Source organism: Sitophilus oryzae, unplaced genomic scaffold, assembly GCF_002938485.1.
Source record: "Sitophilus oryzae breed Bouriz unplaced genomic scaffold, Soryzae_2.0 scaffold_465_pilon_pilon, whole genome shotgun sequence".
In the NCBI taxonomy this organism is placed as follows: domain Eukaryota; kingdom Metazoa; phylum Arthropoda; class Insecta; order Coleoptera; family Curculionidae; genus Sitophilus; species Sitophilus oryzae.
The window spans coordinates 214,777-237,632 of NW_022147046.1; the positions used below are offsets into that span (position 1 = coordinate 214,777).

General features: G+C 38.2%; 1 protein-coding gene, 1 long non-coding RNA gene and 3 pseudogenes across 2 annotated transcripts; all 5 read right to left on the reverse strand.

Annotated features, from left to right (window-relative positions):
- Nucleotides 1-863: 863 nt before the first annotated feature.
- On the reverse strand, nt 864-3,649 carry LOC115885954. The gene is made up of 3 exons (XR_004050813.1): nt 2,320-3,649; nt 1,086-2,256; nt 864-1,023 (listed from the first exon to the last, which is right to left on the reverse strand). It is a non-coding gene; the product is annotated as an uncharacterized LOC115885954 (long non-coding RNA).
- Nucleotides 3,650-3,664: 15 nt separating this feature from the next.
- On the reverse strand, nt 3,665-4,599 carry LOC115885898 (atypical protein kinase C-like). Its single transcript, XM_030904929.1, has 2 exons — nt 4,459-4,599; nt 3,665-4,159 (listed from the first exon to the last, which is right to left on the reverse strand). Exons 1-2 carry the CDS (start codon nt 4,597-4,599, stop codon nt 3,665-3,667), a joined length of 636 nt encoding a protein of 211 aa, XP_030760789.1.
- On the reverse strand, nt 4,074-6,289 carry LOC115885952 (annotated as a pseudogene).
- Nucleotides 6,290-9,912: 3,623 nt separating this feature from the next.
- Nucleotides 9,913-12,520, reverse strand: LOC115885899 (annotated as a pseudogene).
- Nucleotides 12,521-12,591: 71 nt separating this feature from the next.
- Nucleotides 12,592-21,334, reverse strand: LOC115885900 (annotated as a pseudogene).
- Between the last annotated feature and the right edge of the window lie 1,522 nt (nt 21,335-22,856).

Sequence of the window (22,856 nt, forward strand, 5' to 3'; positions counted from 1 at the left end):
ATTTTCTTGACAGGTAGTTTTTCTCGTGAAAAAGTTTTAAATATTTTTGTCTTAAAAATGCTTGGGAAATACCGCGACAAAATATCGCGATTTTGTAAGTTCTTCAAGATCCAAGGGGCCCTTTCGCTGCCTCAGGCCCGTGGCCCCCGTTATACTAAAGGCTTCACTGCTCATCATCAGCAATAAAGCTAGAATACAAGTTATGCTGTGCATTGGTTGTAATTTAACATGTTTTTTCAGTAAAAATAAATAATGAAACCATTGAAAAATAACTTAAAATCTAAAATAAATAAATTCAGTCTCAAAATATATAAAAAAATAATAATTATTCGACATTTTAAACAAAGAAAATTACCCCTTGATTTAATTTCCTAAACAGAAAATGCCATTGACAATTACTGGGGTCTGATAATTCATAATTAAGTATTTAAATATCTGCTTCCATTTATACTGTTTATAGTTGGCGTATATGCATGGTTTGCATACTCCACCTACAAACTGCCTTATAACTACTGCTTTATAACTACTTTATAACACATATTGGCCTTGTTTGCCAGTTGAATAAAAAATTACTTATTAAGATTCGGAGCCCCCCTAAAAGACGGGGCCCGGGGCGGACCGCCCCCCCCCCCTTAGTCCGCCACTGGTGTTTTGTTCAATAAATTTAATAAATATCATCACATATGAATAATACTAAAGAAGGCTCTTAGATTACTGCTGATATGTATAATTATTGTATAATACCCATACTACCAATAATTTAGAGTAAAAATTGACACCATTATTTGCTTAAAAGCAACTAAAACAATAAAGAGATTGACTTGATTTTTTTTATTTAAAAATATAAATATAAAATTTCTCGGAAAAAAGTAGGTTACCGAAAACACTCTTTAAAACAGATTCTGTTTGGTATTCCCAACAATGCATCCGGTTCTGAACCTTCTTCTGTGACCCTTTCCTTACTTTGGCACGAATATAAGGCTTCTTCTCGGGTTATTTCATCTTCCATACAACAATTGGAGACTAGAAATAAATTATATATATTAATTAATAGTTCAAATAATAAAAGATGAGTGTTAACTTACGGCAAGAGTTCATTGTTGTCTTGGTTATTTTGTTGAGGCAACATACGACGCCGACGCTTTAACTGACAAAACGACAGCGTCCATCAGGTTTTTAGTGGCTTGAATTGTCCATTTCTGCCGCGACAACAAGGGCAATACGACCAGTACGGCCTCTGATTGCCGCTGCGGTACGTTCCAATGTGTTTGCTTCATTCTCCTGAAGAGCTAGGACTCATTTATTACTGCAAACTAAATTTGCGACCTCAACCAGTTTGTTAAAATGCTCCGTAAAATTCTCAGCATACTCCTCTACTCGCTTGTCATCTCCATTTTCAGCTGCCTTGATGGGTGACTCCACGCAGTACCTCCAACTGCTACAGAAGTAAAACAAATTCTTTCAATCTCTATTTTTAATATAAAACTTTACTTATGGAGGTCCATCAGGTTTTTAGCGGCTTATATTAAGGATGTGGCACTGTCTAAGCCTGAACCAATTAGTTCACCACTGATATTCTGAACGTCAGCTTTTACCTTGGAGGCGATGCTCATTTGGCGGCGATAAAGCGCTATACGTCGCAAATATGTCTACAAATCTTTCTTGGTTGAGCTTTCTGGACACTGGTCTACGATTTGGCGGGTCCGTCTATCCAGCTTTGTGCCGGCTTTGGATATCTTTTTAACGGCGTTGATGACAACCATCGTGGCTTTTAGCGGGCAACGACTTCTGGTCCGTCTTCCCCATCATGATGACGCACGTGTGCTTCGCCAGAACGATGATGTCGTTGTCCGTGTCGTCCTACTTGGCGACTTCGCTGTCGAACTTGAACTTCTCGTTCCTCTCAAGTATTCCACCTGTTGGATGATCTTCTGTTTATCTTCCTCAGGCATCTACCCATGGCTTCGCGAGCTGTCGTTATGCCGTTAATCTCAGTTATGGACACTTGATTGCCTTTCGTTTCCAAAGGGTATTTTCATCAAGCTCGACATCTTCAGGTTCCAGGTCTTCATCCGTTCGATTCATTAGTACTGCACTACGAATTTCACGCACACCATCGTAGACTAGACTGAAAGTGGGGATAAATTCGTCCAGTTTTCATCTTTCGCAGGTTGTCGTTGCTGATCACTTAAAATTGCTTGAACTGCCAACCTGTACCCTCTCCGTAAAGTTAGGCATCACCTGATCATTTAGCACCTAAAATAAAATTGAGGGTGTGAATTGTCGCTCTGAAAAAATAGGAAAAGGTCATAATGTTACCTTTACTGCCTCCAAAACTCGTTTCGTGTAAATCCACTGTTCATAATTATTCATTTCTGCCGCGACGGCCTCTGATTGCCGCTGCAGTACGTTCCACATACGTAGGACACAGTTGTTCACATCTTCCAAAATGTGATTTTCAGACACATCCAAAAAGTCATCTACTGTCGTTATATCATCGATGGCCTTTGTTAAAATTCTAACTTGGTTCTCCCAATTGTATTTGAAGGCGTCCACGACATTAGAAACTTCTCAATGGCGCTGCACCTCCAGAAAGGATGCCTGATAGTTCATCAGGAGGGCCTCCAATGGTCTCATCACTCTGACTTTCAGAAAACAGCAACTGATGCATTTTTCTAATAGATGCCAAATGCTCTTCTCTGTGTTGCCTTTGCGGAGGAATTAGGTTTTTATTATGCACTTGAACGCCCTGTAATTTGTGCTGACCATTTAATAAAAAAGGACTACATGAGTTCATATCTGGACCCATGTCAGGTAAACCGTTAGTTACAGCACCCTCCAGTCCTTCTAAATGATGGTTATTGTTAAATGATGGTTCCCAAGGATATCACTATCATCCAAATCTATCATATCTTTTAATCCTTCTGGATCTGAGAAATTATCTATACTGGGAGGGGGCTTAGAGCCTACTCCGGGACTTCCTGTACAATCCTTATTTTTCATCATGGCTAAATGGCTAAATGGCCACCGAGCTGCATTCTGCTGATTAAACTGTGTTACCTTCAAAGGGTTTTTCTCCAAATATTTTTAGTACCTGGTTGTGCATAATGAGAAGCAATGATTGAGGGGTAATGTCCCTGAAGAACTTCATCAGCTCCAGAATTCGCTAACACTGTTGAAAAAAAACGAATATTTGACTTTGTTGTATTGCATATACTGCACTTCCATAGAACTGGACTGTTTGTTTATAACATTGCTACCCAATAGCTGCACACTTTTTGATTGGGACTGAGTTGGATGTCCTGTGTTTCCAGTCTCAGGACCTGTTGGGCCTAAGCCCAAACCAAAAAGGTCAGATAAGGCATAAGTTTTTTCTTCTTGTTTTAATAGAGACAATGTGGTAGATTCAAACACTGCTTTAGAATCATCATTAGGAGCTTCCGACTAGAGATCAGGTGTAAACTGCAGAGAGCCTGTATTAGTTTATCCCACAAGGCCTCCTTAGTAATTAGATCTAATTGTGGGTTCCTTCTTAGTTATCACATCATCCTCCTTCTTTATTTTCTTTACTTTTTATTATCTGCGCTGACAGAATCATCCTTAGCGCTATCCGAGCCTTTTTCGTGCTTTTCTTTATTCATCTCGGAGTCACAGATCTTTTCTACTATATTCTACATCCATAAGTACTGCACTGAACTACTCTTGGATCATCTGGAGTAAGATGTACTGGTTCATCTGTAAACTCTGGAGGGAAGTTAGCCAGATCCCTGTCCGAATCCAAACGGGGCTTGTAAGGGGGCGGTACCTGTTTTTGCTCCAGCGCATCCCAATCAATGCACTTGAAAAACTGATGCCTAGTTATATCAATAAAGAAATCCGTACTGTGACACCCTAATCTATCTGCTGGGTTCTTGTTCAAAAAACCTTTCAAAACATTTGCGGCTTTCACACTGAGGGATCGCGGAATACGGATAGTTTTTTCTAGGATAACTTGGAACAGGTAATCTTCAGTGTTTTGATCAGGATTTTCTGAGGCTCCCGCTATGTCAAATGGTGATCTACCAGCTAACATTTCATACAATAAAACACCTAAAGCCCACCAATCTACTGAAAAACCGTAGTCTTCGCCTCTTACAATTTCTGGGGCTAGCACTTTACACTAACCATGTCTTTTACCACTTTCAACCTTGCGGCAGATCGAGACGGTATCCCTAAACTCATTCATTTTATTACGATAGCGCTAATTTACGTTTTACTAGGGATACAGCAGCACCTGAGTCAATTAAAGCAAGGTATGGCTTACCACAAATACTTATTTTAATGACATTACAGGCTGCTCGGGTTCCTTCTTCGTTGCACGTGTGTATCCCTACCCGTTTTTCATTATTTATTCCTAGTTTGCCTCGTTGGCAGCCATGTCTCGGGGCTGAAAGATGGCCGCGTTGGAGTTTAACGAACTATTTCCTGGAGGTTGGTATCGACGCTGTTCTCTTGGTGCCTGACGTTGTCCTTTTGGGGCGCGGCAGTCTCTAGCAAAATGTCCGGTACGTTGGCAGTTAAAACATCGTCGAGAATCCTGCTGTTTCGTTTCAGTTCCATTTCTCCGTAAGTTTGGACAATTTCGTTTTATGTGGCCTGGCTGATTGCACTGATAGCACACCCATTTTCCTCTATGTTCAGTCTTTCAGATCAGTTGACTGTTAGAAACTACGCTAACCATTTGAGGAATCCGTGATACGTACAAAATATCGTGATGTAACCTTTCGCAAGTAATATCTCTGGGCAGTCGTTCCATATGATCAGTGATGTCTTGGTTTGCAAAGGCTTCCAACAAAGTTTTACAAGTCTGGAAAGAACCTTCTCTGGCAGCTAAGAATAATGGTGTCTCGTCTTTATCGTCTTGCGCATCCGTGTTGGCGCCGTGAGCCAATAGAATGTTCACAGCTTCGACGTTATTGACTGCTGCGACTCAGTGAAGCGCCGTTTTACCAGAATTGTCAGCTGCGTTTATATCTGCTTCTGCGCTAATCAGGTCTTGAACCATACCTTCAATTGCCAGCCTTGCTGCCAAAATAAGTGGATTGGTCCCTTCGTTCATTATAGCGTTCAGATTGGTATCCCTGTTCCTCAAAAGAATCTGGAATACCCCCAAAGCATCAGCCGCTACGGCAAGCAGTGGCGTCCTTCCGGTATTATCCTGAGCATTGGCGTCCGCTCCGGCATCCAGTAATCGTTTGGCAGCGTCTGCGCGCACGTACCTTGCCGCTAAATGGAGAATGGTCTCCCCGGTCTTGTCCATGGTAGCGTTCAAGTCTGCTCCGTGAGCCACGAAGTCTTGGATAACCGCGCCCGCGGACTCGTCTTCGTCCTCCTCGCCAGTGTCCATTCCGCCCCCCTGATGGCGGCTACCATGATGGGAGTCATGCCGCAAGGGCCTCTGGCATTTATGTCGTGGTTGTTTTCGCCTTGTGAAGGAGTTATCATAGCCGTTGGCCTAATATCCGCAGCTTCCAGATGAGTTTGTGCTCATCTAGGTTCAGCTTCTTCATACTCAGTAATAGCAGTCTGATCGCTAGAGTATCCAGTTTCACCAACCGTTCCTCGTTTGGGAGGGAGAGGATAGCTAGGATAGTCATCGACCGAGTACTGCGGAACGTGCCCATGCTGCGAATCCAGCTCCAATCCAGAAATCGACTGATTCTTGCTCAAGTTCCTCAATTCCTTTCCCCTTGTCACCATACAATTCTGCTGATTCAGGTATAAAAAATTTCATTCAGAATAACACTGTAATAATTTGATCCCATCACCTTCTGGGCATTCATAAATAATAACTCTGTTACTACCAAGAGCAGCAAATACCATTGGCTGTTCTTCTTTTAAATAATGATTAAATTGAACACCAAATAAAGGCTGTCCATGGTCTTCTTTAAGCTACAAACATATTTATAAATTGGTTTAAAAACCTTTGGGGCGTTATTAAATCTTTTTTAATAGCTTGTCCTTTTCTTGTTCTATAGGTTAGGTCATAAACCTTTTTCCTGCGGTCTGCCTGAGATATGATCTCGCCACAATATTCAGATATAAATTTGTTTCTTCTGTGTGCTGGCCTTCAGGAAAATGCTCCAACCGGCAACATTGTAGGGAGCCATCTACAAATGTTTGTGCATGTCTCTCTGTACGCTGACATTCTTGCAGGTAATTTTTGTGGCATCAAATTGGTCAGCACCACAAGTCTGACATCCATATCCAATACAAAATATACCAGTTTGTTTACTCAAATCTAAAATTTTTCTTCTTTTTCAGCAAATAATACTATTTTTACATGATTTACTCAATATAAAATCGCCAAACCATCTTATACAATCAAACATAATTTTATTAAATGACAATATGATATAGGAAAAACCCGTTTTAACATAATTATTGCATTTCCTATGAATATCGCTTGAAGAAAATTCCCGAAAATATTCCTTAAGGGCTTGATACCCGTAATGAGGTTTTTTAATGAACACTTTACAATTTAGACTATTTTATCTCCATAGAGTACCATCATCGCAAACATGCAATAGTATATTTGCATTTCGGTTTAGTGTTGTTTGTCTTATAGCAGTAATTCATCGTGGAAGCTGTAATGTATAACATTTAGCTTCAGCTGGATCCGATACATCCAGATCTCATATAAAGACTTTACCATTTTGGTTACCCAGAGCTAAAATATTTTGCCAAAAATCAAATCTTACAAACCAAATTTCGCATTCTTTATACTCAAATTTGTTCAAAATTGTATAATTGTTGATGTAATATCGCCCTTTCTTAGATGGTCATCTTCTAATCTACCAAGTTTCCAGCAAATTTTAAAATTGTCACAAGATTTACTCAATATGAAATCGCCAATCCATTTTATACAATCAAACATAATTTCATTAAATGACCATATGATGTAGGAAAAAACCTTTTTAACATAATTATTGCAGTTCCTATGAATATCTCTTGAAGAAAATTCCCGAAAATGTTCCTTAAGGGTTTGATACCCTTAATGAGGTGTTTTTTAACGGTTTGATACCCATAATAAATACTTTTTAGGGTTACTTGGAGGTCCAGTAATATTTACTACGATTCGACCAATATTTAGTTTCTTCTTTACTTATGTCCCAAATTTCGTTTTTAGGTAACAATGGAGAGGTCCATAATTTTTTAAGTATCCAGTAAAAAAGTTTTTTAACATTACTTTTAAAGCTTTTAAGCTTTTAAAGTTTTTTTTTCTGACGCTTATTTTAATTTATTTTTATAATAGACTCCCTTCCTTTACCAACTCCGATCCATTTTATTGAGACTCCAACGCATTCTTCTATTTTATTGTGTTTAATTGGTTTAATGTTTAGCATTTTCGGGAAGATCTCCGAAATCTCTGGCATCTTCCGTGCGCGACAAGCAACCAGGTATCGGTAAATACCTGCACTCTACTTTCGATAAATCAGAAGCTGTGGGAGGCATATAGTTGATCTTACCATTTAGTTTGTACCCTATAGCCAATTTAGCTTCCTTGAGGGTATCCAAAATATCTAATTTTGTGGATGGAAATTCCTCTCGTTTCTCGATTCCTTTCCTCTCGTTTTTTTTTCGATCTCATCGAAAAATTGGGGTAAGTGGTTTGCAACACCGTTGCCAAGGACAGATTTAGCGTTTTGTTGCGGAGAGAACCAGATCTATAAAGCTTCTTCTTCTTCGTCGTCTCTTCATGTCTGAAGAATCGTGACATTATGGCTATGTGCAGTTGGTGATTTTGATCTTCCATCGTTGGCGATCTTCCGCCTCTCGGAGATTTGATTGAAATGTAACTGACCTGTAATATTTGCTATTTGGTCAAGCTATCTCGATGGTGATCGTCCTCTGGGTCTTCGACCTTCTCTTTGCCTTGTACTATGATTTTTTCAAGGTTGTCTTCACCTCTGCGAGTGATATGACCGAAGTATTGCAAGATGCGTCTACGGCAGATGGTGGATAATCGATCTGTGATGCCGAGTTCATTAAGAATTGACTGGTTCGTTCTTCGAGCTGTCCATGGGATACGGAGCTTTCTCCTCCAGCACCACATCTCAAATGCATCTATACGGTCTATCAGCGCTCTTGGCGGTCCATGACTCAGACCCGTATGGGAATATGGAGAACACCAAAGATCGAACAAGGGTTTTTTTGGTGTTTTTAGTAATGCTCCTATCTGTCCATATTTTTCTTAGACTCATCATAGCCGTCCGTGCCATAGCTATGCGCCTTCTTATCTCTCCTTCGCAGCCCCCATTATTTGTTATTAAAGACCCTAAGTATATAAATTGATCTACTCTTTCTATATTAGGGAGGAGGTTGTGTAATCGAACTGCACCACTTCTATCAATCAGCATGAGTTTGGTTTTATCAATGTTTATTTCTAGACCAAGATTATTGCTTTCGATGGTAACTCTTTCCAGCAACCGGGCCATTTCTTCCTCACTTTTCGCTATCAGGGTGGTATCGTCCGCGTACCTAAGGTTGTTTAGGATTTTACCGTTGACTAGGATTCCTCCTTCCTCGCCCTCCAAAGCACGTCTCATGATGTAGTCACCATAGGCATTAAACAATCTGGGTGACAGTATACAGCCCTGGCGTACCCCTTTTCTAGGTTTGAAAGGTTCCGACGTTTTGTTATCTAGGTTGACAATTGCCGTATTATTGTCATATAAATTGTTAATAAGAGCCACTAGATGATTCGGAACTCCTATTTCGCTCAGAACCCTCCATAGGCTTTTCCACCTCACACAATCGAAAGCCTTCTTGTAGTCTATAAAACACAAGAACATAGGCGAATTAAATTCTCGGGATTTCTCTATGAGTTGACGTATGTTAAATATTTGATCTCTTGTGCCTCTTCCTTTCACGAATCCGGCTTGTTCAAGCGTTAAGTACCTCTGAAGTCTTCGGTCAATTATCCTAAGTAAGATCTTGCTTGCATGTGACGTTAGGGATATTGTTCGATAATTCTGGCATTTTTGTGTGGATCCTTTTTTGTGAATTGGGATGAAAGCAGAATTAGTCCAATCTTTAAGCCATTGTCGAGACTGCCATACTTTATTGCAGATCTTATGTACTATTTTCACACCTTCCTCCCCTATCAACTTTATCATTTCAGCTGAGACACCGTCTGTTCCTGGGGTTTTGTTTAATTTGAGGTGAGTTATGGCCTCTTCCACTTCGCTCTTCAATTATTTGGTTCCAGTTCGTTTATTATGTGAGGTACTTGAACTTCGTTTACTACTTTACTTACTTTAAAGCTTATATTACGTTAAATTGAAATTTTTGCCTGACTTAAGCAGTTTTGTTTGATGCTTAAATGTAGATTTTTCTTCCTCTAAAAAATGTCTGGATAATCACTAAACAATCTAACATCACTTTTATATATTTTGAGGTATTTCACTATATTCTATATTTTGAAATTTTTCTTGAAGATATTTATCTAATATTTTAGTTAACTGTGTAGCTATATAATTTTGAAATCCTGGAGTTACATGTAATAAGTTAAATTGTTCTTTTTCAGCCTTTGATAAGCGCAGCGAAATTCGTAATCGGTAGCTTCTCTAAGGAGATCTACAACTATTACGTTTTCTCTATTGCGTTAGTACTGGTAATACATTATTCTTCTAGGGAAAAAAATTCCCTTCCTCCCACTAGTCCGAGTTTTTGCGGACAATGTGGCATGTCTGAAGGATTACTGCCTTTTCAATATATCCTATAATGTTCTCGTGTAGTCCGATATCGTCAAGATTTTTAGGAAGATATATAGAAGAGATTCCCTCCGCAGAGATCACCACTGGAACTACAGACACATTCCTTAATTGCCAGATATTCTTCAATTCAATCGCCAAATTCTCATATTTTCAGTTAGTTTACCAAGGGAATATTTTTAGTAGAAAAACATTTATTACAAACCCATTCTGCGTATACTTCGGCCGTTAACAATTGGACAGCGTGTTCTGTCAATCCCGTACAGCCACGGTGAAACCAAAAATTACAGCCACTCTCGCATAAGATTTCTTGATCATTGTCATGGACTTCTTTATGACAAATTCCACAGGGTAGATAAGAGACGCATTCGAATTCTGTGAATTAAAAACCATGGGTTAAACAGCTGGATAAACTTTTCCTGCACTCACTGGCATTGGCTTGGAATACATGCTATTCATTGGTGACATCATGAATATGTTATTATTCATTGGAGGTCCTATTGGTCCATTTGGTCCGCCTATTGGGTCCATTCCACCCCCTGGACCATGACCACCACCTGGACCATGAGGCCGACCCATAGGTCCTAGACTATTTATCGGTCTACTCATTGGTCCACTAACGGGACCATTCATTGATCCATTCATTTGATTATTTGGACCACCGCCATTCATAGGATCCACCAGTTGAACCACCCATAGGACCACAGTTACCCACCAATTTTTTTTTACCAGTCATAGAATGCATCGGCCCTGGATCATTAGGACTCTTCATCATGTGAGGAGTTTCATGTGGACCTGAACTTGGTCCCATATATCCTATTACCATTCGAGGCTCGTTACCTATCATTGGATTCCCCATAGGATTTGGATTATCCATCATCGGTGATCATATGGGCCTCATTCTTAGAACCATTAGAGGCTTGCCCATCCCCATAGAACATCCCATATTTGGCGACATACTCATATTAGGTCAGCCCATATCCATTTGTGGTCGTCGACTCATAGTTATATTATTTACTGCACTCGGACTGTCATCAAATGGGTTGGAAGCAACTACAGTGTCCCCATAGTGAGTCAAAGGATGTAGCAATAGATCCTGCACATTCGGGGGTGTTTGTATTGGAACTGCTTGATTACTTTTTAGGGTTACTTGAGGTCCAGTAATATTTACTACGATTCGACCAACATTTACTTTCTTCTTTACTTCAGTCCCAAATTTCGTTTTCTGCTGAATTTTTTGCCTGAATTAAGCAGCTTTATTTGATGTTTAAATGTAGATTTTTCCATAGTCGTTTGTCATTTGTTCATTGAACCATTAGGACTATTTATCATGTGAGGAGGTTCATGTGGACCTGAACTTATTCGCTCCCCGACTTGCTGCTCCAAGGTCATGATAATCTCGACAGCCATGTTAAGTATACCGAGCTTTGTCTGCAATTTGTCGGTCTTCAAATGTGCTACAGACATCCTTCCCAACTCTTTGAGGGCTCTGTTAATATCGCAAATCATTATCCGTTCACGAACGTTATTGGCCTGTCTACGCTCTTTTTCGCGTATCGCCTTTGTGGAACCATCTTCGTTAGTTTCGTCTTCGGTCGGCGTTACTGGACTGAGATCGCCTAAACCGTTTGCTGGACTTAGGACCGCTGGTCGAGTTGAACTACACTCTTAACCGAACTGGAGGGTTTGGTGTCGCTATCTGGCGGTTCTTTGTGATCTTTTGTATTATACGTAGGTCCTTCCACTTTGACAGGGTCCGAGGGGTGGGAATCTTGTGTGGTCGAGGCGCTGTACCCGAGTTACGTCATTTAATGGGGGGCTAGACTGTTGAGAACTGCCCTAACCCTATCTGGGACTCCGCGTGATTTCTTAACACGCTTATCGCGTCGTCTAATCTTTCTTCCATTTTTACACCCTGCGTAGCCTCGGCTTTGTTTCGCAAGAAGCCAATGGCGTCATCGAGACGGGCTTCATTTTATGCATTAATATTGACAGTGATAGCTTGCGTGTAGTGGGGAGAATGAGGCGTGTTGTGCTTGGTTGGGATTGTGTTGGATATCCTATGTTTCCAGTCCCAAAACATGTTGGACCTAAACCCAAGATTCTTGAATAGCTTTCCAGAATACAAATATTGTCTGTGATTTTATTATTTAAACTATATTGCAAATCCTAATAAGCAAGATAGAGATCTGCAAGTCTAAATAAGTACAAAATGTACAATAAAACCAATAACACATGGATAGAAACAAATTAATGACCAATAGTGAAACCTCATACAAACAACTCATACAAACAGCAGCACCAAATATCACTATTTAGGGTTGAAATAAGGAGGTTGCTGTATAGGCGGCGGTCCTGGTCCGGGCCTCATACTCTGCGCAACGCCGCCGATAGTCTTCCTGTTTCGACGGTCACAGTGTCTAAGTAACATGTGAAGGTCAAGTGTTGGTAGGAAATTAACACTACTCTTATATTCATTACCATCATAGACATTCTCACAATCAGTCAGAAATCTTAATATTGGATTAATGTTATAGGGGAAAATATCTCTGGATACTAGCATATTAATCTGCATTTTTAGTGGAATTAATACTGCCATCCAACTCATTATTACGAGATGTGGGTCCTTCGCCACAATTTTTAACAAATTTGGGTTTGGTTTGGTTTGGATATAAAAACAAAAGATAGAAAAACTGGAAAAAAAAGAAACTAATGAAAAATAAATATGCCAGGCACTCAAACGACTTACCCCTTTTTGCCCACATTCTTCGGATGCACGTAACGTTTTTTTTGAAAATAGCACATCTTCTGTATGGGCACTTGATTTGCTCTTGGTTTATAATGTGTAATTTTTATCAAGCTTCACACCTTCAGGGTCCAGGTCTTCGTCGGCCCGATTTATTAGTACGGGACGACGAATTTCACGCACACCATCGTAGACCAGACGGGAAACGTCAATAAATTCGTTTTCATCCAGGTCTTTCGCATGTTGTTCTTGCTGGCCGCTCAAAATTGTTTGAACTGCCCCCTGGACCCTCTGTTTGAATTTATGCATCACCTGATCATTCAGCACCTTCACTGCCTCCAAAACTCGTTTCGTGTAAAAACACGGCTCATAATTATCCATTTTCGCCGCGACCACAACTGCAATACGCCCAGTACGGCCTCTGATTGCCGCTGCGGTACGTTCCAATGTGTCTGCTTCATTCTCCTGAAGAGCTAGGACACACTTGTTCACATCTTCCAAAATGTGATTTTCAGAAACAGCCAAAAAGTCATCTACTGTCGTCGAGGGGTTTCTCACTACCGGAATTACATGTACATTTTCTAGGCAGTCGTTGGCAGTCATTGGCAGTCTTACGGCAGTCATTGGCAGTCTTACAGCAGTCATCTATAATAATTACATGGCAGTCATAGGCAGTCTTCTTCGCTGTGATTGGCAGTCCCTTGGTAGTATGATGATATTTTGGCAGTAGATGTACATTTTTTATCCAAGTGAGACACCCTTCGACTGTCGTTATATCATCGATGGCCTCTGTTAAAATTCTGACTTGATTCTCCCAATTGTATTTGAAGGCATCCATGTTTTCTTGAGCGACTTTGCTCCTGGATCTGACTGAAGAATCTGACTGGATCTGACTAGAATTCTAGCTGCATTAATTACCTCAGAGCAAAGCAAATCAATTTGGGCGGCTCAACAATTTTAGCTCCATCCTCAAGGCTGGACATACTGCAAACTAAATGTGCGCCCTCAACCAGCTTATTCGAATGTTCAGTAAAAATGTAGGCATTCTCCTCTACTTGTTTCTCATTTCCGTTTTCCGCCTTGATGAGAATCAGTATGCTAGTCTCCATGAAGCTATCAGATATGTGGTCCACAACAGCTTTCCTTAGCTGTCTCCTCAAATCCTTTGTCTTCCCTTTCATATTATTTATAGCATTAGCTAGACTCTCAGATTTATCTTTGTTACCCATATTTGACATATATTCCGACAAAAGATCTTGCACTGCTTGACGGACAGCATTACATTCAGCAACAATGCGTTCTCGTCTATCATCGCGCGTGCAGCCTGAATCTGCCATGAGTGCTGCACCACTTATAATGCTTTCTAAACGTTCCTCTAATGATGGTCTAGTGTGAACCTCATTATATGCCAAAGGCTCTATTACTATATAATAATAATAAATGGCTTTATTAAAGAAATAATAACAAAATACATCATACTCCTTCTAGCCTATGGCTACTCTACTTAACCTGTTCAAAGAAAAAAAATTAAATATACAATTAGAGTTAGTACTATTTGTACTATAATAATTAGTGAATTATATATAAAATAACTAGAAAAAAAAGAAATATTTATAAAAAAAATAAAATAAATTAACAAACAAAAAAAAATCATATATTATGACAATAAAAAAACAAAACTGATAAAAAAAAGTGATCTGGATCAGGGAGACGTCAAATCTGTTGGCTCATGTAAACCTCTTTAAGCTTTTTCCGAAAAGTGCTTAGAGACATTTTCTTAACATTATTTTCGATATTATTAAACAATAAAATTGCATTATTTAGATAGGAGCGGCGAAAGATAGAGGAGCTGTAAACAGGAAACTCCAGTTTATTTGGATATCGCAAGGTTCTGTTTACATCACTGCGAAATATAAATCTGTCAAATAAATATGAGGGTGTCTTTGTGGAAATAATTTTTTGTGTAAAATTACATGTCTGATACTTATACATGTTATCTATTTTGAGCCATTGTAGTATATTTATTTTTTCAGAAATATGGTCGTACTTCCGCAAGCCAAATACAAACCTACAACATGAATTTTGTAGTTTTTGCAGTCGAGTTTTGGAATTTTTATCTAAGCAGTTATAAAATGAAATAAGGCAATACGTAATTATAGGAAATATAAGAGACTCACATAATTTTTTTCGAATTTTAAAATTTAGGAGATATTTATTCATATATAACGATTTTAAGACACAATAAGATTTTTTCAGAATATTTGCTATATGACTTTTAAAGCGCATGTCCACGTCAAAGACGACGCCTAGATTTTTATATAGCTTAACACAATTTAGGGATGTACCATTCAAGTTGACCTTTAGGCGACTAACGACGCGCAGAACAAAAGCACATCAAAGAACATTTAAATATCTGTTTAAAATCATGAGTAATCTTAGTTATAGCAGTTTCTGTTTCATTTGGATTAAATGACATAAATAATTGTGTATCATCAGCATATGATATCATGTTACAATAAGACGACTTGAAGTAAGTCTGCCGTGTAAATTAAAAATAAGATAGGACCAAGGACAGAGCCCTGAGGCACTCCAGAAGTAACACAATTTGAGGATGAAAAATTGTCATCAATTTGAACAACCTGTTTTCTATCCGAGAGATAGCACCGAAAAAACTTCAGTGATACGTCAGAATATCCATAAAACGGCAGTTTGCTACACAATAACTCGTGGTCCAGCGTATCAAACGCTTTAGAAAAATCCAGTAAAATTAGAGCCAAAGCTTCGCCATCATCCATACTATTCAAAATATTATCTATTACATACAATAGCACAGTGGCAGTGTTATGGCCTTGCCTGAAACCAGATTGATGAGCTGGTATTATTTTATTAAAAACTGCATACTGGGAGATTTGAGGTTTTAAAAAAATTTCAAGTATTTTCGATAAGACCGGTATTAAAGCTATAGGTCTGAAGTCTGAAAGTTCTGCCGGCTTATTTGATTTTGGGAATGGTTTAACCAAAGAAAGTTTCCAAGCAGTTGGAAAATATCCCGTTTCAAGACATAAATTAATAATATGAGTTAGAGATAAAGCAACGCAGGGCAAACAGTATTGTAACATAACAGTAGTGATACCATCATAGCCAGCTACATTGGATTTTAATGATGTAACAATTTTAATTATCTCCCACTCCTCGGCCAATCTGAATTTAAAACAAATAGTGTCATTAAATTTTTTGAATTTTAAAGATTCAGCAGTTAGTTTGCAGCTGTTATATTGACTGTAGACTGAAGCGAAGTAATCATTAAGATTATTGACATTTTTAAATTTATCGGGAATAGATTCTGTTTGCTTAGATTTAATATTCAAAGTTTTTAGAGCTTTCCAAAGTGTTTTGCTGTTTGTGTTAGAGTCGTGTAAATTTAAGAAAGCCCGTTTCTCCTGACGTACTATGTTAGTAACTAGATTACGAAGTGATTTATAATAGGCCAAATCTGATGTAGATTTAGATTTTTTGTATTTTGTCAAGGCGTTATTTCTCTCCTTAATTAACAATTTTGTATTACATGACAACCACGGAGCACATGGCTTCGTCACTCGCCTAGACAAAAGAGGTGCATGCATATTAAATAGGTCAATAACTTTATTTGACAGAAAGTTTACTTTTTCGTCGATGTTTTTCATGTAGTAAATAGAATTCCAGTTAACAGCATGTAAATCATTCAAAAAGCTTGCCCTAGAGAAATACTTAAAGTCTCTAAACACAATTTCACGCGGTAAAATTTTAGGCAAATTCAAATCCAAAGAACAATAATAAAGTAAACTGTGATCTGAAATGTCATCTGCAGGAGTAACGCCAGAAGATGTTACCATATCTGAAAGTACCGAGCTTAAACAAATAACATCGATAAAGATTGCGAACAGACTGTAGTACGTGTAGGTTCTTTAATAAGAGAAATCATGTCAAAAGGCGATATGCAGTCCAGAAAACTGTTATCTGTTAGCTGATTTATATTTATATCTCCAGTAAAACATATATGGTCATATTGCGGTATAACAAATGACATAATATTATCTACATGCTCCACAAAATGTGGGATACTACCAGAGGGTGCTCTATATAAAACACAAAATAAAATTTTAAAATTATGAACTGTAACTTCAAGAAAGAGCTGATCCACTCCCTCCATTTCCTCTAGATCAGAAAACACAACCTTACAAGAAATATCCTCATGGATATACATTCCAACTCCTCCTCCACGACCTTATCTTTATGAAAAAACAAATAATTTGGAAGATGTATCATATCGGTTGCGTAATTTGATGCAATCCATGTCTCAGAAATACACATTACGTCAAAACGCTCAGAGGCCATTAAATCTGTGAAATTGTTAAAATTTGTGAAAATTGATCTTACATTTAAATGTCCTACTTTAAATATGTAGCAACTATTGTCAGTCATAATTAATATTTGCTTTAAAATAATTTAGTCTCGATATATAAAAGCTACAAGACCTATTTCCAGCATCGTGTTCGGTAGACCAACTTGTATTGAATTTAGTGTTGTAAATTCACAGTTAGGACAACATTTGACATCTGCCCTGCAATCCTTAGCACTATGAGAACCAGAGCAATTTTGACAAACTATATTATTTTTACAATCTTTACTTAAATGTCCATATTTACAGCAATTATAACAACGAACAATATTAAAATAATCATTTACCCTGTATCTTTGCCAACCAATATATACAAAACCCCTGTTGGAAAGAAATTTATAAAAACTACTTGATAATTCTAAAACTACGTTAATTAAAGATTTTTTTTGAAAAGCATAAACAAGTTTTATGTCACCGATATTCGTATCGAGATTGTTATCGTATATTATTTTTTCGATAAAGTCATCTACGAGCTCAAGTTTTGTTCCGGCCTTTTTAAAATCTGCGGGAATTCCGTAAACTGCCACTCTCGGATTCAATCTTTTTTGGTCACACACTTCAAACTCATTTCCAATTTTTTCTTTTAGATGATCTTTCAGATTTGTTATTTCGGTTTCACTATTACAAGAAATTTGGAAACCGTCTTTGGTACACTTGGTATTATTTATTTCGACATTCAGTGAGCCTGGTGAAAAACGAGATTTAAATATTTTTTCTACAGATGAATTTAATACATTTCTATCCGTTGATTTTATTAGTAAATAGGGTTTTGACTTGACTATATTCTTCGTTTTTGTCGCTTCACTATAAGATAAAGTAGCCGTATTAGCACTTTTTTGCTCATCGCAAGATAAAAAATTATCAGCGGCCGTGTTTCTGCATACCTTGGAATTCACGTCGGCCAAATCCTTTTTTAGAATAGAGATAGTGTATTCTCTCTCACTTGCCAATTTATTTATCAGCTCCCTTTCCCTCGTTAAACACTCTATTTCCTTTTTCAAAACCACAACACTATCGCACGGTATATCAGCAGTTGTAGATGCAAGTCTGGAACGTTTTCCGTCCTCAGAACAGCCCCGGCAGCGCCAGTTTTTTAAATCGATAGAAAACCACTTGGCGATATTGTCGAATCATTTTTTATGAATGTAAACTGCACAGTTTTGATTACTACACTTTAAACTACGTTTATCAGCATTTTCTAGACAAATTTTGCACTTTATTTTGTCAGACTTATATTACTTTACTTTATCTTTCGGATTATCCGACATCGCGACCGTCGCCGACGCGTGCCTGGGGGACTACTATTTTATGTTCATCAAAATCATCTAAGGCAGCAGCAAGTTCAACTGGAACATCATACGGGCCTGCTACTGGAGGTAGTGATGGGCAAAACTGTTATTTTTAGATAACAGTTGAAACTGTTATAGTTATTTATAAAAAAACAGCTTAAAATAACAGCTTAAAAATAACAGGTTTCTTTATTTTATTGCTAAATATCTGAAAGAATATGAGGCGGTCACCGCCAGGCGTATTAACGCAGTTGCAACAATGACGTGCTCGGTGGTAGTATTTCCAGGGTGTCATAACATTTCTAAATATCGATTGTTATCTAAAATACCTCTCTAAAAACGGGGGTTGTTTACAAATAAGCGCTGTTTACAAATTGCGATATAAAAAAGCCAAAATGCCGCCACTCGTCTATATCTATAAATTCCGATCTACCTACGCCCTACCCCTCGATCCGCGTAGATTCTGAATTGCGTAGCAGTGTACAGGGTGCATCTCACTCGACGGGCGAGAAGCTCTTCGTTATGATTTTACCATTTGCGGTCAAAAAATAGCAATATAAGAAAATGTGTAGTATATTCTTCATAAGTAAACCAACTACACACTAGAGTTCGAATTAATTTTACACTTAAACTAGCATGTACAGTTTGACAAATATAGGAAGAGACTTGGGGATAGCACCGGTCGCGCACACGATAGAGAGAGAACGCATTCGGCGGAAGAGAGATGCAGTTACGCTACGAAAAATCTGATTGAAGCAAATTTGTGGGATGTCCACTGCGCATCGGGGGGCGTCTCTTATTTTATATTTCTCACGTCTCTAGCTATACTTGTTAAGTTGTACCCGCGACTTCGTTCGCATCGAATTATTAATTTGTAATGGTGATGATAAAGCAAAGCAAGAATTTCCATTAACATACAAACTGGATAAAATTTTCTCACATTTGCCAAAAATATGCTTTAAACGTCGAGCAGTTTAAGCAGAATCGTGGTTAATCAATTACTCAACTTTTTGGAACACCCTGTATTATTTTTTAAAAAATTTCAAAATATGTAAAAAAACAAAATAAATTATGCGTGTCCAATCGTTTTCCCGAAAGACTAACCGTTTTTTAAATAATAAATATTGTAATATTTGAGGGGCGTTTTCACCCTCTTGGAATTTGAGATTCGAGAAACCCCTCCTTATCGCACCTCTACACCCCACAGTCAATCCGTTTACCAAAAATCAGCTTTAAACGTCAAGCAGTTTAAGCAGAATAGTGATTACTCAGTGGTCATATTTTATGAAACACCCTGTATATATTTTGTAAAAATCTCAAAATATGTAAAACAACAAAATAAAATATACGTGTTTAAGAGTTTTTTCGAAAAACTCACCAGTTTTTAAATAAAAAATATTCTAATATTTGAGGGTGGTTTCACCCCCTTAGAATTTGAGTTTCGAAAAATCCCTTCTTATCGCACCTCTACACCCTAAAGTCAATCCGTTTTCCAAAAATCAGCTTTTTACGTCAAGGGCTTTAAGCAGGATCGTGATTAATCAATGACCAGATTTTTCAAAACACCCTGTATACATTTTTAAAAAATCTTAAAATATTATTCTGAAAATTTTTCAGAATAAATAAATACTTAAATATTGAAACTTAATAACAAAGTATTGAAACATACAGCGCCATAATATCTCGACCTCCGCCCGTTATGCTCGTAACAGGTTGAAAAACAATATGTATCTAAAACAACTGATGCGTTATTCTCCAACCTGTTTCAAACCTCCGATTATCTCGAACGCCGTTCTGTTATGCTCGTAACAGGTAAAAAAACAACATAGCTAAAACAACTGATGCGTTATTCTCCAACCCGTTGCGAGCCTCCATCGACAATCGACCGATGCAGCAGCGCTCCTTTCCCACTCCTGTTATCTCGACAGCCAGGCGTTATGCCCGCAACTGTTTCAAAAAAGCTGCTTCTTTTATATCCTATTATTTTTAAGCTGTTGTCAGCACAACACGACGCGCCGCGCCGTCCGTTGTATCTCGCCGCCTGTATCGATGGTTGTCGAAATAATAGGTTTTCCATCCATACTAGTTGTTTTTTGGAATTGCTTCGAGCAGCATCGAATTTCGTGGCGGTGCAGAGCGCCGACTTCGTTTCACGAGCACTCGATCTCTGCGTGTCGTTATTTTATATCTGTTATTTTTTAAAAGCAGTAACGGTTGCGTTATGTTATTTCTAAATAATTGTTATAAAATAACAGATAGTTAAATAACAACCCATCACTAACTGGAGGTTCTCTCTTTAGAAACATCACCAATAGTGTTCACAGCTTCACAAACCTGTTTGAGAACATAGTCTCTGTTTGCTTTAGCTGCTGCAAGTTCTGGATGACGTACATACACTTTTGAAGCTGTTAACAACATGATAGAATGTTTCTTTAAAACAGCCCTTGCTGCAGCTAAATCATCCCTAAGCTAAGGGTTTTTTAGTTTCTGCTGTCTCTTAGCAGCCTGGTTCATTAATTCATTTGCATTCTGCCTCAATGTTTCTATTATTATCCCGCAGTTCTCCATTGCTTGATGTATTTTTCAATTTTTCTAAATCATTTTCTACTATATGAAGAGATTTTAGTAGTAGGTGGACGTCAACCATGTCTGCCAAAATAAGTAGTCGTGTAACAGCTGACAATAAATTTCTGGCTGCCCGAACCATATTGCTGCGCTTCAATGAAAAACAGGGATCTTCTGAAAACTCCCTAGCATATCTACTCATTTGTGTACCTGTCTTTCTTACTTCATCAACGACTGCAAGCATTCCTTCAGTAATATCAGGATTTTCGTAAGCAATCTGCTCTCCTTTTTCGATGAAGTTTTCAGTGTCTTTTTCCACCGTGCTTACCAATGCATTCGCCCACGTTTGGACTTTCCTTTCTTCTTCTTTGATGGGCCGTTTGTATTGACTAGAGTTGTAACTTGAAGCACCAAAGGCTCCAAAGTCTTCTCTACAGACATTGTCCTTATCTCTAAATTTTTCGGGTCCCATTTCAGCCGAAAGTGATCAGCTGTTGTCATTTTAAGCTCTTTAAGAATATAAATTTTATTGCATTTCACCTTCACATCTTTGGCACTTTACTGTCGGCAAACTGAAAACTGTACACTACGATTAAATATATTTTCAATTATATCTAAGAAAAAATAAAATAAAAAGATATGATGATATTACACTATTTTCATATCATTTACTTCGCACACAATACATAGTATATATTTCAATTGTGATTTTCTCGGGTATAGGTTTCTTATTGAAAATTAAATGATTTCTGGGTGTTTTCAAATGACTTATTTGCCTAGTTTCAAGACAACTTAGATGTCGTTTCTTATATTGAAAAAGAATATAAGAATTCAACGGTTGCTTTGAGGTACATTGTGTGTATTTCGATTTTTGCTTAGAATTGAAAAAATTATTATTGTAATATGCAGTAATATACACCGGGTTCTATTTAAAAAAAATGAAATTTTTATGTGCCACGACTTTATGACCGATCCGGTATACTTAAAATTATTACTCGCTAATAGATATTTTAAAATCCTATCTTTTATATTGAACTTTTTGCGGTACCTCCTATATTTTAACTAATAATCGACCGTTTCCATACATAAAAGCGACTCTGTTTATATTTAAGTATTCCTCCACATCCTCATAGCACAGTGAGGGCTGCGTTTGGTTTTGAGAACCACTGTTTACTGCACCACCTTTTATTCGCTCTTTTTTTGTGTTGGCCGACAATAAATGTGACACCAACGTGTTCAAATCCGTAGGACAGGCTGGCCTCTCGCTTTCCAGCAGAAACGTGTGCAGTCTTGCACCCAGTTTACGACGTCACAAACTTCAGATCGATCGTATAGATTCGAGGGACTTTTTTCTCATCGTCGGGGTACTCCCAGAAACTCAGAGTGTGCCCTTTCAGCAAGCACCACCGCCTGTGCCACGCTCCAAAGCCGGAAATATCCTCGAACATGGTCAAAAATCCTCTGTGTTCCACCGGGACGGCTATAGTTCGCAATTCACCTTCATTTCCACGACTCCTTCCAAGGGCCGACTCATAGGGGGAGTGTTGTTCAAACTCCACATTTTCTTGTTAAGATTTTGAACGGAGAAAACCACGTAACCCATGAGCGCAAACGAAGAAGCCCGTACTACCTGAGGCCCAACAGGCGACTCTTTTGGTGACCTTTCGAACCTGGACTCTTGCTTATTTTTTTCCGGTGTGGCCAAATCTTTAGACACCTTTTTGTGTATACGGTACTTAACCTCATGGGGAAGGAACTTTTCCTGAGCTTGTAGACAATAGACTTCGAAAGTCGCAGTAAAATCGCTGAAAATATTTTTAAAGTCACAGATCCGTGAATATACATGTCCGTATCGGGATTTTTTTTACTGGCAACAGTAGACGTCAGTTTTGTCGGTACGACTTGCTCAGTCGTAACCAAGGCAATGACGTATTTCTGTTTCATAGGCTAACACTATATTCAATACAGTGAGCGTTGTTTTCTCCAGCAGCACACTCTGTGTTAAGTTCTTTATTGGTCTTTATTTTGTATTGGTTTTTTAAAATGTTTTTTTTTTCATTCTT

Excerpts from the sequence above, each read along its gene's own strand:
- LOC115885898 (XM_030904929.1), bottom strand. The coding sequence starts at position 4,599 with ATGGAACTGAAACGAAACAGCAGGATTCTCGACGATGTTTTAACTGCC. Across the intron at positions 4,160-4,458 it reads ATACCAACCTCCAGGAAATA|TGTAAAGTGCTAGCCCCAGA; the intron begins GTTCGTTAAACT and ends AGACATGGTTAG.